The 17,109-nt window shown below is 46.5% G+C and overlaps 1 protein-coding gene across 2 annotated transcripts in view; it reads right to left on the minus strand.

The window, feature by feature from the left end:
* AGRN (agrin) overlaps positions 1–16,778 on the minus strand; it is a 591,795-nt gene extending 575,017 nt beyond the window's left edge. For both annotated transcript variants that reach the window (XM_069241113.1, XM_069241112.1), the window contains exon 1: positions 16,205–16,778. In XM_069241113.1, the coding sequence (XP_069097214.1) occupies positions 16,205–16,390 (186 nt within the window). In that variant the 5' untranslated portion in view covers positions 16,391–16,778. The remainder of the gene's footprint in view (positions 1–16,204) is intronic.
* Between the last annotated feature and the right edge of the window lie 331 nt (positions 16,779–17,109).

Raw genomic sequence — 17,109 nt, forward strand, 5'->3', positions numbered from 1 at the left:
TTTTTGGTGGCAGGCACCACTGAAGAATTCTTCTGCGTAGCAAGAATGTGACTACATACGAGAGGTGCAGCAAATGTCTTACAGCTACAATTTCAGATTGTCATGGGCTAAACACCGCCTACATATTTTTAAACAGATTCTCGTCTCCTCAGCCCCGGATGTGACCACTCATGGAGAGTGTGGCAAGGTAATGTCCCAAGAGGCAGCTGTCCACTTCCTGTTGACTATGTTTCCCGGAGTGAAACAGAGTTCCCGACTCGAAAAGCAGTCCAGTGACTCAGGAAATGTAATCACTTCCAGGGAGAAAGGGACATAATGGCCTAATCCAGAGGTTTAAAGGGGCAGGGTTAGGACACGGCAATTAGTTTCTCGGGGTGGCTGAGCAGGGCCTCATTTACAGTCAATGGGAATTAACCTTTAATTTTCAGTAAATGGCTAGTTTACAAGAAGAATCTGCGAATTAAAATGGCTCCCAGAAAGAATGGGGTGTACCTGTGGTTCGGGAAGAAAACTGTATAGAACGCCAACAGGTGCAACATTTTCGAAAGGACCAGCCAAAAACAAAGGTTTTAAATTTCACTTTAAGTGCTGTTGTTGGAACTGAATGCTACAGTCCAAAAACATATTTGCTAGAGTTTACAACATTATCAAAGAGGTGTGGGTCTAAAACACAAGAGTTAATGAAAAATACAGCATTTTGTATTAGAGCCATAATCTTCCCCACATAAATCCTTTGAAACTGTATGTGGTTAGAATTGTTATTGCAGTGGAATTATTAAACCTTTGGATATTCAGGCACTGAGAGATTCGGAGAGGTCCGGTCTAGGATTAGGGAACCTCGAGTATACAAGCACTGGGAGAGTCTGAGAGGTGCAGTCTTGGATTAGGGGAACCTGGAGTATCCAAGTACTGGGAGATTCTGAGAGGTGCAGTCTTGGATTTGGGGAACCTTGAGTATCCAAGTGCTGGGAGATTCGGAGAGGTGCAGTCTTGGATGAAGGGAAACTTGAGTATCCAAGCATTGTGAGATTCTGAGAGGTGCAGTCTGGATAAGGGGAACCTTGAGTATCCAAGTGCTGGGAGATTCGGAGAGGTGCAGTCTTGGATGAAGGGAAACTTGAGTATCCAAGCATTGTGAGATTCTGAGAGGTGCAGTCTCGGATAGGGGGCACCTTGAGTATCCAAGTACTGGGAGATTCTGAGAAGTGTAGCCTTTGATTTGGGGAATCTTGAGTATCCAAGTGCTGGGAGATTCTGAGAGGTGCAGTCTTGGATTAAGGGAACCCTGAGTATCTTAACACTGAAAGATTCCGATAGGTGCATTCTTGGATTAAGGAACCTTTAGTATCCAAGCACTGGGAGATTCTGAGAGGTGCAGACTTGGCTTATGGGAACCTTTAGTATCCAAGCACTTGGAGATTCCGAGAGGTGCAGTCTTGGATTGGGGAACCTTGAGTATCCTAGCACTAGGATATTCCGAGAGGTGCAGTCTTGGATTAAGGAAACCTTGAGTATCCAAGGGCTGTAAGATTCTGGGAGGTCCAGCCTTGAATGAGGGAACTTTAGAGTATCAAAGCACTGGGAGTCTCAGAGAGGTCGAATCAACAATCAGAGGGACCTTGAGTTTCCAAGCTCTGTGAGATTCTTAGAGGTGCAATTTTTAGATTAAGGGAACATTGCGTATCCAAGCACTGGGAGATTCTGAGTGGTCCAGTCTTGAATGAGGAACCTTAAGTATTCAAGCACTGGGAGATTCTGAGTGGTCCAGTCTTGAATGAGGAACCTTAAGTATACAAGCATAGGGAGACTGAGCGGTTGCCTTGAATGAGTAAACCATGAGTATTCACACACTGGCGATTCTGAGAGGTCCAGTCAAGGATCAGGGAGATCTTTGGGGATTCAGATGACTGAGTTTTGGTTAAAGGCAAGTGTAACTTTACTTTGAGGCCTCAGTTACATGTGAACTCAAAGTTTTGCATCCCTGTGCAAATGCTTGTTGAAACGTAAATTCTGTTACATGTGGAATGTGTTGCCAAAGCACCAACATACGCATGCAGATCTTCATTTTCAATATGAAAACCCAAAATAGGAGGGATTTACCATATCCTGTAAATTCTGCATCCGATGTGGCCCACTTGTAATCATGGTTTCAGTCGCTTTTGGAATTAGACAATAAAAAAACAGTGTAGGAAAATTTGTGGCTCCCCATTACTGTGGTATTATGGTCACCTGTAACTGTGAGATCTGTTTTGGGCAGTCAGGCGTAACTGACATCTAGTCCCATAATTACATTTTGCTCCGATCAAATCTCCTGCTATATATATTAAAAAAAAAAAAAATAATAATAATTCTTATTTGTGTAGGCGTTGCATGAAGCAGTGCTTTGTGGGTTCGTTCATTTAATGTTCCTTCTTCAGTTCTAGTTTAAATTTCTCGCTTCCTGTTGAAGCAGTAATGCCTGCCATGCATGGGCAGTGGTGAATATGCGGTCAGAAGATACAAGGTCTTTTTGAGCATGATACAAGCATTTGTGATTAATTGCTGACAAAGCTCACCAAAGCGCAGCATTATGTGGGTTGAAAATTGGGCCTTTCTAAACGTCTGATGTCAGCATGTCCAGCAAATTCTACTTTGACAAAGGTTTCATGCCAGTGTCGAGCTTCTAAACAAGCCTAACTTTGAGACTTGGCCAGCTGTGATTGTGGCTAGACAATGGCCAACATATGCAGTAGGATTTGTGTAGCAATGCCATCTTCATTGCAATTGAGCCTAACTGTTCCTTTACAAACAAGAGGGCAATGTCTCGGTCTCCATATGAAAAGGAGTGCGGGAAGGTGTTTTTCTGCAGTAAAAGCAGAGTTTTCAGCTAAGCCTCTGGGATGCAGGAATGATTTCTATTTGAAGCTGGACCTTGTACTGCACTCTTCAGCCTTCCCAATAGGTTTGCGCTCTATTAAATGTCATAGACCACGGATTTCTTGATCAGAAGAGTGCTGTAGACTCTCACCTCTGGTTCAAATACGTGCAGTGAGGGTCTTGTACAAGTCTAGTTTGTAGGTCACGAGGCAGCTAAACCAGGGTCAGAATCAATAAGAACGGAATGGTGAATCAGGAGAGAAAGGCAGATCACAATGCAAGGGGTGGAGGGAGATGAAAAATGCATGTGGGGAGGCAGAAGAACAGGCCATGGTGGGGGACAATGTTGAAGAAAGACAGGAGGAGGAGGTAGGAAGGTGGATGCTTCGAAGAGTTGAGAAAGGCGGTTAGAATTCAGCAAGGAGGGTCTGGTGGATTTAGATCAAGAAGCTTGCAAATACTTGTCGGACGGCTAAGAACCGCATTTCATCACTATTCAATTACATGGCTGCCGTGTTCTTAACCTCAAAGAATGCAAGTATGGGTGAGTCTGCCAGGTACTGAAAGAGTGACACAGGGGCTTTTTGGCAGTGCACAGAGGATAGCAGACACCTCTCCGGGTTAAGGAGCAATGAAACAAGCAACCAACAATCTGTAGAACAGGCATCTCACCATGAATAATGGAATACAACACGAAACCCAGACCTTATCCATGTTTTACTAGGTGTATCCAAGCTGCTCCACTCAAAAAGGGATGCTGATCCAGAAGAGATACTCGATTATCCGATGATAACAATTTCTTCCTTTAGAATGTCTGTCCAGGTTATCTCAAAGGTACATAAGCAAAACGAATCCAAAGAATATCCGTAAGCCCTATGTTAACACCATTAGCGTTTCGTATACGAGATCAGTGACAACACTGGTGTAAATAAAGATTAATGGACAATCGTACTTCCTCGTGCACATAATATTTACGATATTAAAGCAGGGATTGTATACAGAAGGAGGGGGACACGCTAGCACCATCACAACATATTTCTTTGGACTTACCCAGTCTTGATCTATGGAGGATTATTGCTCAAGAGTACTGTGGCAGGCCCACAACAGTTGGACTATTCCATCAGAGCCCTCACAATTCCCAAGTTTTTTTTAGCGAAAATAGCAGAAACATTACGCAGTACAATGCAGCTTGCACTCTAATTTCTAAAATGTTCTTGAGGTCCGTCACCCCTGCTCAAATCCTTCTGGAGAGTTTCCACACCTGAGAGTATTTTGTTCCCCAGTTGAGTTATGAATTCATCCTCAACTCTATCAAAAATGCTTCTGTATAGCAGAAAAAGCCCACATGGAAGGACTTTAAAGAAAAAAAGGTGCGTGTAAGGAAATACCCCCGTGCCTCCATTTTCAGAGCAGAGAAAGCCTATTTCAATGTGGGTGCTCCTGTCTGCACAATCCTGGCTGAGGCACAGCAGATGCAGATCCTCAGCTAGTCCATGGCATCAGCCTCCAAAGCAAAAGATCAGTAACACCAGTTATATGCTGTTGAATTTTCTGCCAGCCTGCTACGAGCCCCATCGTTTAGGATTTCCTAGCACCTCTGTGTGAAAATACTCTCGTTCTACTAACACCAAATCAGGAATCTTTAGGACTGGAGACAGGCAGCTTTAGCCATCTGGAGGACCTCATGCCATCAGTTCTTCAAAAATGAGTGAAATAAAGAGAGTGAGAGAAAGGGCTTTGAATCAACCCCGTTCAGTCATTTGTTTCCATGTATTTTCATGACTACCGTAGCATTGCTTCAATGGACTGTCCATCAAAGCAATGGCATTTCATGGATGGTTACATCGTCTATTCATGTTTCCATTAGGTTTTTGGATTTATGATGGGGCATCAAGTGGGAGATATGACATTACTTTCAGCTTGTGATAGTGTGTGTGTGTTCTTGGATCCAGTTACTTTGCTTACGCAATTTCATTTGAATTGTAGATTTATGTATTTGTTTATTAGGAGTGCTTGATATTTGTATGCCTTAGACTTTCAGAAACATAGGAAGCAATTGACTCATCACTCTTGCACGTTCATTTGATTTACATGGTGTCATGATAACATATTGCATCTGCAAAGCAATAATGTATGTGCTTGTTGGCTTTCTTGCAGATGCAATTAACTAAAATACCAATTGTCAAAATTATCTTCTCTGCAAATAGTTGACATCTTACAATGCAAACTTCATCTTCAGACTCTTTTACAACAATTTTCGTTGAGGTACAGCTCAACTCTCTTAATGCAGTCTATTCTGCAAAGGAGCCCTAACCCCAGCTTTCCTATTGTTGTAGCCTAAGATCTTGCTTCATTATGGAAATGTCTTTCTAGGACAATAGGAGGTAAAACATGTGAAGTCCCCCAACTATTAACATATTCCGCCGCAAACAAAAATGTTAGACTAATTGGCTGTTGCCAATACTACTTGTATTAGCTGCTAATAAATTCAACTTAAAGAACACTGATCTAGTTACAATGTCAAGGCACATTTAGTGGTTTATTGGGGGACCCATAAAAATGAAAGTTTGGAAAAAAGAGTATTACCAGCCCCATCAGGATTACAAGGCTAGTGTTATTTCTGCATATTTTATGTTTTCAATCCAGATTCTGTGGCGGCCTCTGAGAGAAATAAGGAATAAATGGGTCTGAAATTACAGAAACTGCACCTTATTCGTCATTTCTAAGGGGATCATAAAGGTCACACTGGCAATTCTACATAACTCCACCTCCTGGAGTTACTGATTACTCCAGTATCGGGAACTCTGGAGAGATGACATTACCAAACCTCACGATGGGACCTCTTAATGAGGCCATTAGCCTTCTGGACAGATAGCTCAGCCAATTATTCTATTTTGTGTTAGCTCATTATCTGTCCAGTTATTAGTGTACCTACCTGGACCCCCAACTCCCTGCCATCCTACATAGCTGAGAGAGCAAACACACTTATAGGATTCCAAATGAAAGGGCAGCCAGGTCTACGAAATAAGTTCTGATCAGTAAACATTAGCTCAGCCAAGTCATTATTTTTAGTTCCCAATCGTCTGCTACACAGATAAGCATAAAAGGAGAGCACTTTGCAGTTATAGCCTTTGATTCTTTCGGGCTCCAGACAATGAAACGCTGGTCTGGAGAAGGAAAGGCCACCTAGGATGCCCCAGGTTAAACTTCACTGCTGGTAGACAAAGCTACCCATGGCTACAGAGGCAGAATCCACAAATGATTCATTACCCAGTCTCGGTCGCTTTCATGCAGGTTGAGCATTGCCCGAGTCCAGCCCTGGGTAGAATATGGGCGACTAGCTAGAGTTGAAAGCTGAATGGGCAGCCAGTATCCATGGAAAGAGAAGGACGAGCAACCCCAGGGCATAGGGTATGTTATAACACCCTCATTCATCCTGCATGTCTCAGCACAGATTGTTTGTGTTCCACTGGCAACTGCAATCCAGCTGCAGACAGAGTCCGTACAACGACACTGGTGGGCGATGGGCACGGCTGCCAACATCCGATATACTTAATTCCTTTGCCAATGCCTCCATTAATGTGATTTGGTCCTGGAAAGCAACATGCACTTACAGGCTCCTCCTCCTCCGTTGAGGCGTGGTTCATGAACTCCGCCCACCCACACAATAGCACATCTCTGTATTTGTGCCAATTTCCACTCACATATTTGCAGTGCTGCGTCATGAAACTCTTTTGCTGCCTTGTACTGGGCCTGGATGTGTGCCACACATTTACACTGTACTGTGTGACTCATTGTTGGGTAAGATGCTGTGCAAATATCATACAAGTGTTAAACATGAATCTGACGAGTGGAAGCCACTTGGATGTTCGGCTTCTCAAACCCTCTACTTTATATTGTAGCATTTCTATAGAGCTTTCCGGTTTGGGTTAAATTTCTCTAGCCACTAATGGAGTACCAAACCCTCACCATATTACCTACCATCACCGAAAGTATTGCTAATATGTATCAGTTCCTGGCACCTGTCCCTGTTGAGATCTATTCAAAAACAGTAGGTCACTGGTTTGTATCCACTCAGCCTTTTATAGGTTTGAGTTGCTAGAGTGGGCAAGAATGATAAAGGCACCATTTTTTAAGAACCTAGAAACAATTCAGTTTAGGGCCTATCCTACGCAAATGGGAACTGTATATTATCAGTTGGAAGAGATCAGCTTTAAAAGGCTCACGCTGCCAAAATATTTTAAAAGTTTTAATAAAGAGGGCTAGTGACATGCTTGGCCCTCCTGCCCAAAGGACAGTGCACTTCTGGATTTTACTTACCTAGTACATTCCTGTAGGGAGAAGAGACCATTGTAACCTCAAAACTGTCCATCCCACAGCTTCCACTGTTGCACTTAGGTGTGTCTTCCCTGGGGAGTAGATGTGGCCTTCTAGAAATAGATGCTCACCTTGAAACATGGGGAACCGTTTTTGAATCCCGGCGTTAGCTCAACACACTGTGCCACTGGGCAAATCACCTAATCTACTTATGTCTAAAAAGAAGAAAAAATGTGTAATGTTGTCTAGTTTTGCTGTAAAGTTCTCAAATGCTCTTGAGACAGAGTTGCACTACAAAAATACTGCCAAAAATGTAAAGGTGTCGTCATTGCTTGGAGGCTGCTGCTCGATCATGGATGTCAGTTTGGAGCTGACAGGTTTTGCTGCTACTACTGGCTTGCAGATCGGTACCCTTGGACCGCAACTGCTAACCCTGGGCTCAGGTTCATGAAGGAAGCAACAGGAAATTACTAAACGTAATGGAGGTTTCACTGCTACTCCTGTACCATCTCACCAGGGCTAGGGCAGTTGTCAATTCTGATGTGACAGTGGGTGAAAAACAGCGCATGAGTTCCCTTTTGCTCCCCTGGTATTTAGTCGAAATGATGTCCCTGTGCTCAATCAGTTTGAAGCAGCTGCAGACTAAAGTGCAGTGAATAGGACTACCGAATCAAGCTACTGGTGGCAAATGTGAAAAGGACCCATTTTCTGCATATTCCATTATTCACAACAAAAAAAACAAGGATCATTAGGAGAGGATTTCTGTCAAAATCAATCTGACAAGTGTTGCTGATTGATACCTTAGGTATTTTGCAGAAAGTACATTCCTCAAAATATGTGCAAACAAAGCTATTGCGATGGACGAGAAGACTAAAAAAAAAAAAAAAAAAAAAAAAACACACCATAACACCACAATTTAAAGATTACCCAAAAACGGGTCAGCATTTAGCTGCCCTAGAGAGAGTGTGGCAGTTTCAAACAAACATAAAGGAGGTCTTGTAAGAAATAAGGATTCTGTACTTTAAACTCTATGTTGTTAAGGGGATGCCCTTAAAAAATTCTACCAAGGAAGATGTCATGGAGGCTGCTACCAACAGGCGGCTAATCTCAAGTAATCTGGGTGATTTTAGGTGGCACTATGTATGCTTTACAGGTTTTACAAAACTGTTAATGTGATCAAGCATCTGTATATGTGAGAGAGAGAGAGAGAGAGAGAAAGAGGAAGGGTAGTGAAAGAATGTATGTAGGCACAGTGCCAGCAGAAGATTCTTAAACTAAATAATAGATTGCAAGAGCTCTAAAGATGCTACTCGACATCACATCAAGCCCCATACAAAACACACAACTATTCAGAAGAAAGCTGAAATAATCGGATGGGGAGTGGGCAGCAGATGATAAGAAGCAGAACAGCTACCCACCCCCATTTTCACATTATCATTTCAGTTAGGCTTGCCACTGGAAAATGAAACCAATACTGTAAACCAGCTCAACAAAGGGAATGGGAGGGTGCTGGCAGAGCTCTCAAGTTACCCAGGTCTATGAATGTGTAGCTCTTTCAGTCTGCTTCTTAGGCCTGGTTTTAGCTAGAATGTTTGATTTTACCGAAATATACATGTATGTACTTATAAAGGCTTTCAGGCAGCTCTTATTCAACCATTTGTCTGATGTTGTATCATTCACATTTTATTTAGGGCCACTACATCAGTGGTTCCCAACCTTTTGACTTCTGTGGACCCCTACTTTATGATTACTGGAACCCAGGGACCCCCACTGACTCGTTCTTGGAGTCCGGGGACCCCCCACTAAGTCATTACTGAAAGCTGGGGACCTAATCTTTTAATATTTTTTAATAATCTAAGCAGTCGTGGACCCCCGGAGGAGGCTTTGCGGACCCCCAGGGGTCCACGGACCACAGGTTGGGAACCACTGCACTACATCATATGGCTCGGGGCAGATCACTTCAACCATTGACTAATTTCACTGTGAGTGACAGCATTCTGCTTATTTACAAAGAGCACATCCACAGAGTAGTTGTTCCATTCAGTGTCAGGTACTACTATGGGAATGTGTGCTTTTTTTAGCCTAAAAAGTATTACGTTTTTGGTCATTTCTAGGTCTCACCTAACAGAGAGCAAGTTTATCTGGTTACGAAAGACTTATTGTTAACTTACAGTGAGAGGGCTTAGACCTGAACATTGTTTACCATTCTTTGGCTTTATTATCATGCTCATTAGCATGCATTTCATATGTTGGTTTGTGTGGAATTGCCTTCCTAGTCTGAGTTTGTCCCTGGCCTGGAGGATAGCCTCTTTACATGTGTCCAATACTTACTTTCTGGTAAAGGCATTTTTCTTTTTGGTTAAGCACTCCTTAAGAGTGCATGTGTTTTCCAGACGTCTTCCTCAAGTACATACATCCCTTCCCCTCCTTTGCTGAGCTTTGCGCTGCTCTCTTTTACCCATGTACCTCTCCCTGCTCCCTCCATGTTGCCTTCATCCTTTTGTGCTTCTGCTCTTGCGTCACTTTCTCGCTTGTGTGCTTTTCCCTCAAGTGTTGCTTTCCCCATAGCCTGCTTCCTGTTGTTTCTCCCTCCCACTCTCTGTTGCTACCCACTCACCCTCCATCATTGATCTTTTTTTAATGTTGTTATTTTTTTGCAGAGGACCAGGCATAAAATATCTGCCAGCACATAATTGAGCATGTGGGCACCTACAAAATGATTGCACCCCTTAACTATTTTATTTAGCTTTTTGTCATGCCACACAGCATCATGTTGATGCTGTACATTGTGGCTAAGAGGCATTGGAAAAGCCAGTAGGTCCAAAGGCACGGCCTGCTGTCTTTGCCAATGCTTGTTTTTTTAATATTCGTAAAGGCAAAGAAGTTCCTTTACAATAGTTTTACAAAAAAATAACTAACCAAAACAATCATTGGCAAAGCCAATGCCAGTCCACTTCCCTTTGCTGATAACTGTTTTAGTTGCATTATGATACTCAGAGGGCTGAATACATTGTAGGATAACATAAAACAGCAAGTCTCAGAATGCAACGCGAAAAATTGGACTGAGCGACCTACTCACGCATGAAACATGGAAACGTGTACAATTCTGCCTAAACAGCTGACTTCCTGGTCAGAGTCGCACATAAACAGAGATGCAACAGTTTCTCGCTAATTCAAGCCACGGTTCTGGAGTTGTGCACCCACCGGAACGCGCTCATGTATGAAAGGGCAGGACCTGTGAAGGAGAGCCGGAGCTGTCCTCGAGCCTGGGGTTGGTGCAGCCGTTAACCGCGGCTCGCGCTGACACAAGAAGCACTGGTACTTGCATAGATCTGGCGCGCGCGGTGCATGTTTTTACACGTCCAGGCACCCATTAGCAGAGTTGCTAGTCTTCGCCTGGTAATTATTTCCGGCTCGTGGTAACAATCTTTTAAAAACCGGAAGCGCCGATGTAATAGAGGTTGTGATCTGAGCCTCTTATAAAACGCCTGCCATGAACTCATGGAAGGGATCTGTGTGGGGTCATTTAGGGGCTGGGGTCAGCTGCGCGCACCCGGGCTCTGGGGACATTCCTTCAGGTCCTGCGAAGGGTTAAAGCTGAAGCAAGTTACTGACAGGCAGGGCTGCTGGTGGGCTTTATTGTTCGCCCCCTTTCTCACGGCTCAAGAAACGTAACCCCCTCCCCAGCCTCGGGCCAGCTCTGCAGCACGACAATAGCTCGAGTTTCTAAAAGGATTTACATGCCGTGCGTCTCTCAGCGCACAAACGTCCGAGTGCAGCGGCCAGCTCTGCGGAACCTGCAGCGGCCCAGACGAGGGAACCGGGGCCACAGTCAGGGCCTTCAAACCTCCGGCTACCAAGGTTAGGGACACTGGGGCTGCAGCCAGAGCGAAGGGCGCCACGGCTGCCACCAGAGTTAGGGCCCACGGCAACTGCAGGGAGCTCCATCAAAACTCGTGCTACTGAAACCATGCCATCAATTCTCCAATCAGTGACGAGAACTCCAGGTCTGCGCCCGATTTCATTATACTGCAGCCAGGACAGGGGCAACTAGGTCTGCAGACTGTGGTGAGAGCACCAGGTCTGCACTCGGTTTCCTTATACTGTTTCCAGGGCAGGGGCACTAGGTCACCCGGTTTCAATATAGCGCAGTCACGATCTGGGTCCACTAGGTCTGCACTCGGTTTCATTATACTGCAGCCAGGGCATGTACCACTGAGTCTTGAGACAGTGGAGAGAGCTCCAGGTCTGCACCCAGTGTCAATAAGCTTCAGCCAGGACAGGGCACTACGTGCGCAGAGGGGTGAAGGAACCAGGTCAGTTGGGCAGTGTCATGGCCGTGCTCGGTGCCCGCAGGCACATGTTCAGAAGATCAGCCATAACAACGAAACAGCTGGGACACGAAATCTATTCTGTGCCTATGCTCTCTGCAATAACAAAATGACCTGTAACTCGTGACTTCCTCCGATTTTAACTCCTTTCTCCATAATGAACATTGCAAAGACCATTTCAATGCTTAGTGAGACCCTGTGAGGTAAGGGCGTGAAAGAGAGCGGGCTTTCCACTCACTCTCATAGCCTCGTAGTTCTTAGGCTGTTATCGTTAGAAGCCCCCTGCCCCCACTTCGTTACAGTCAAAGTGTCCAAATCCAGCCCATAGCCCACCTTCTACCCGTGCTCTCGTCTCAGCGCCCACCCCTTCCTCATCCAACACGGAGCACACACTCGCTCAAAATAAGGGGCTTTCTGACTGCCCTGGGGTGTCGATCTCGAAAGGCAGAAATGGGTGGGGACGAATGGGGCAGAATGCGGGCAGGGGGAACATGTCTCTGCTCTTGGGCAGGACCCGTCATCTCGGTGTGTGAGAGAGGCACGTGCCTGTTTCTCGCACCGTGAGGGCCAAGGGGTGGGTTTTTTTCTTATGGAGGAAGCCTGGGGCACATTTAACCCTAATTCACGTTAACATGAACTGGCGGTACTGGGCGCGGCTTGTTTATGCTTCAAGAGACGCTAGTACGTGAATGTCTTGAAGTAACCGTACCTTTAGGTACTACGTACCAGCCATCACGACCACCACATGCAAACTGGTTCGCAAAATCGTACAAGATGAGATTTCCATCACTTTATATAGACAGAAGTGGCCCTTACTCGGCAGGGGGTGACCACAGACACGCTGCAGTCAGCAGGGTCCTTGCAAGTGCCATGTGGCCCCCTACTCACATTCCTTCGGGAGCTGGCTCTTTCCTCGCATATTTCCTTTCTTGCTGGGTGTGTCTCCTCGCCCAAGCGTCTTCACTTCGCCCTACAGTAACAAGTATGCCTCATGACCGTGCTGCAGTGGATGGGCCATCCATACTTGGCAGGCGTGTGGGGGTTCTCTTGCTCCTTTACTTTACACAACGATTACATGATATCTTCTTACCTTTGGGCCAGGAGTGTACAGTTGATTCCTGTAGCTATGAACCAGAGGTACCCGCTTCACCCAATTTACAGGGAGGATGCCTGACCCCGATCTGTGTACACCTGTGTGACGGCCTGGCCCACTGAAATTTTGGCGACGCCCTCACCAGCTTTTTGTAATTCTGAGGGGTGCAGTTTTTTTTGCTTCCTACGACTGAAAAAGAGGGGGGACTCACACGAGCCCCCACTCCCTCCCCCGGGGATAAGTGCGTCCCAACGAGAGTGGGGATGATGGCCAACATCAATGAAATTGGTATCTTTTGAATTTTTGCAGGAGCCAGGAGGTTCCTAAGAGCGCCATGAAATCTGTCTCCAGCCCTGATTGGTGGGTTGGAATGGGCACTAAGGGGATGGCAGGAGCAGGGCGACAAGTCAGCCATATTTAAGGCTCTGTGGCCTGGAAGTTGGTTTCTTACGCTATCTGGACACACTGTAGCTGCCTCACATACCGGGGTGTGCACTTTGACTCTCCCCGGCCCCTCGCAGATACTCCACTGAACGGGGAGGGGTTGGCGCTCTAAGATGGCACCTGCACAGAGGGACCTAGTTATGCCCCACTTGCCGGGCCTTTCTCCCAAAGGGTACCAGACGGTGATCTCTCTTTATGGGAGGCTTTGGCACGGTGGCTTTGGGCCCTGCTTTATAGCTGACCTGGGTCCTGGTGAAGGGAAGCACGTGGAATTCGGGAAAGGGCCCTGGAGTTAGCAGAAGAGACCCCTTTAGTTCTGTGGTGCTGGAAGGGCCCAGGATGGTGGGCACCCGTGCTCTTGCTGGAGAAAAGGTTAGGAAATTAAGGCCTAGTTATCTGTGCACGTTCGGAATTACTGAGGTTAGTGATCTTCAGTGCTGATATTTGTATATGCACTGGTTATATTTTTATCTCATATTTGTAATAAATACGGTCCGAGAAGTATTTTCTTCAGACCAATAACAGTATCTGGCTTTTTATTTTTTGTTTTTAACTTTTGGACAGGGAAGTTTCCCTGTGATGGGTCTTATTCTTGGTGTTTCCTAACTTCCCCAGAGGACCCTCATCTACTCTTGCGGTAGGTGTACACTTTGTCCTTTTGAACTGAACTAGATGTGCCTATGTCCCTTGAAAAAGGAGCTGCCTTGATTTACAATACGCGTATTCCTTAAATACCCACTCACCTTGCAGTAGGTGCTAGCCCCTCCCCTATCCCCACAGCCCCTGGACCCTCACCTTGCTGTAGACTAGAGGCTCCACATGCCCCTTACCTTTGGTGTAGGCGTGGCATATGCCCCCTCATCTTCCATTGGGCGTTTCCCTTTCTCCACACTGTCCAATATATGTGCCATGTAACTGGTCACCTTGCTTAAGTAGTGCCCACAAGGGACCATACTTTAAACTAGATGTGGCCCTGTTGCACTAGGAGCAGCAGGTATTGCACTTTGACTGAAGTTGGTCCTCGAGTGAGGTGTGCACTCTTGCCCTCTGCTCTTGTGGTAGGTGTGCATGTAAACCTTTCTACCCATCCGCTGTTGGGTGTCAAGTGCGCCTTCCCCTGCAAAAGGTAAAGAACATGTTTTGTAATCGTATTTATACAGTGCTTACTACCATTGACGAGGTGTCGAAGAGCTTTTCGGCGAGTTGCACATTATTTCGGAACCCAAAAAGGATTAGTGGTGGATTAGTATAGGGGTAGCCTTGCAGTAGGAGGGTCCCTTTTAACTTTTAAAGTAGTTGTCCCATCCCCTTTAGCTATGGGTGCTGTGGGCTCTCCCACAGACATTACTGCCAGTAGATGTGCCCTATTTCTACATGCTTCAGTGATTGTACCAGATGTACGGTACACTACCACAGACATGCTGTAATGGCTCATGCCACAAGGGGTAATGCCCCTTGCACATTTCGTTTTCAGGCAGTTCCCTGTGCCTCCTGCTCTTACAAGAGAGGTATCATATTTACCTTCTTGATGGTGTGCCCCATTCATACACACTTGATTTGCAACGGATGCCCCTTTTGCCCTTTAACTTGTACTAAGTGCGTCCCATGTAACATAAACCTTGCAGAGGATGTGCTGCTAGTCTGCTTACTCCCTAACGTCAGATGAAAACACCCCAAAAGCTAGAAGTTCTTGCATGTCTCTTTATATTACAGTAGGTATTTCTATCGTGGCCCCTAGAAATCTATGTATTTCCACGACTCTTTGTGCAGTAGGTGTCTCTGTATTATGCAGTAGGTGTGTTTCTCTCTTGGCCCTTAGAAAACGATGGGTTCCTGCGTCTCATAATGAAGTAGGTGTCTCTTTGTATTGCAATAGGTTTGTCTCACGTGGCCCTTAGAAAGCTATGGATTCTCACATTGTCTCTTTATCATGCAGTAGATGGCTTGGTATCATGCAGTAGGTGTCTCTTTATATTGCAGTAGGTTTGTCTTGTGCAGTCCTTAGAAAGCTATGGGTTCCTACATGTCTCATTATCACATAGTAAGTGTCTCGGTACCATGCAGTAGGCGTCTCTTTATTGTATTTATTGTAGGAGGTTTGTCTCACGTGGCCCTTAGAAAGCTATGGGTTCCCACCCGTCTCTTGTAGGTGTCTCTTTAAATTGCAGTAGGTTTGTTTCTCGAGGCGCTTGAAAGCTATGTGTTCTCTCACGGGTCTCTTTATCATGCAGTAGGTATCTCAATAGTATGCAGTAGGTGTTTTTCTCTCTTGGTCCTTAAAAAAAAAATATGGGTTCTCCATATGTCTCTCATGCAATATGTGATTCTTTACATTGCAGTAGGTTTGTCTTGCACGGTCCTTACAAAGTCATGGGTTTTCACATGTCTCTTTATCATGCAGTAGGTTTGTCTCTCGTGGCTCTGAAAGCTGTGTGTTCTCTCACGTGTCTCTTTATCACGCAGTAGGTGTGTTTCGCTCTTGGCCCCTAGAAAGTTATGGGTTCTCATAGGTCTCTTAATCATGCAGTAACTGTGTCTGCAGTCTTTGTCGCCACACTCCTTTCCCCTGCAGCAGGTGTGCCCCTGCAACTAGCTGGCAGCAGGTGGTCTCGCCTTACCTCTATCTTGCCACAGTAGCTGTGTAACCCATCTGTGACATCGCAGTGATGTCTCACCTTAAGACCGATCGCATGGAGTGTGCTACTTTGCAATAGAGACGCCCAAATTCGTATTTTCCTCGCAGGTGTTCCAGGGGGCAGTTTCTCTTGAAGTAGGCAGCACCTACGGGTGTTCACTTGAAAAATAATAAATGCCCCATATAACCCCTTGCCTTGTAATGAGCGTGCCCCGGGCCGCTACAGCAGATGTGGCTAGTGCCCGTGTATCTTGCAGCAGAGGTGCTCACGCGCTCCTTTACACTTTAGTGGTTGTTGTCTTACCTCGCAGAAGTAGGCATGCTGTCCACCTTTTAGCAGGAGGCATGCCCCTCTTACCCTGCCTGCACCATGAGAGGTTCTCCTCAACCACATACCACACAGCGGCAGGTGTGGCTTGTTTCCCTTAACTTGCAAATGGTGTGCCCCTGAACTTACAGTACAAGGTGCGCCCCTTTAACTTGAAACAGTATCCGCGGCCCTTTGCCCCTCCCTCCGTACCCCCTTACCTTGCACGAGTAGGTGTTGTGCACCGGGTCCACGTTTAGTATTTCTTCCACGGTCCCCGTGAGGACCACATTCGCCTCTTCTTCCCGCCTCTCCAGCTCCCTCTCGGGGCAGGAGGCCGCCAAGCCGGGGCACAGGGCAGCCAGACTCAGCAGGGCGAGCCCCAATGTCCTCCACCGGCTCCCCATAGCGAGCAGAGCCTCCTCCGGGCGGCGTCCCTTTCAGGTGTGGCTGGCAGGGCAATTGGTGGCGCTGTGAGAGCCGTGCGGTTTCCTGGGAGATTCTCGGGGAGTATGGGAACTTGGTGCAGTTGTTAGACTGCCGCCCCCCTTGCTCCTTCCTGCAAGAGCAGCGGGGTTCGCCCGGTTTCTGGTTGCACAGGCTCCTGAGAGGGGTGCAGGATGGGTCCCCGGGCGCTGCCCTGTTTTACGCGCGTCCTCCAGGGGTCCGATGGAGCAGGTAGGCTCTGGCGCAGAGCTTTGGTTCCTGCGTGTTCACGTAAGAGTCCCAGGAACAGCAGGGCTCGTGTGCAGCGCCCCGGTACCTCTGCTTCCCCTTGGCTGCCTGCTTCCCTCTGAGTACTCCCGGGATCCTGCCTCGTCGCGGCTGCTGCACATTTGCATGGAATCTGAATTGCTGATAAGAGGGGAGGGAAGGGGGCAGGAGAGCCCTGCCTGCTTGTGTCTCCCCCGCCCTCCCCCTCTCGCTCTCTCACTTTCCTCATTGTGGAGAGACGCCACCCCCAGGAAACGCAGCCTCAAATCAGGTTAATGGATAATCAGGAACGCGCAACGTGATGTGACTTTTAAAGGTGCACGGAGCACGCCCTGCATGCAAAGTGGGGTTTAGGGGGGCTGATGCTACAGTGCCCGGAGCCTAATACCTGCCCCAGGCGTCCCCGAAGACC

This window comes from Pleurodeles waltl, chromosome 6 (assembly GCF_031143425.1).
Source record: "Pleurodeles waltl isolate 20211129_DDA chromosome 6, aPleWal1.hap1.20221129, whole genome shotgun sequence".
NCBI classification, from domain to species: Eukaryota; Metazoa; Chordata; class Amphibia; order Caudata; family Salamandridae; genus Pleurodeles; species Pleurodeles waltl.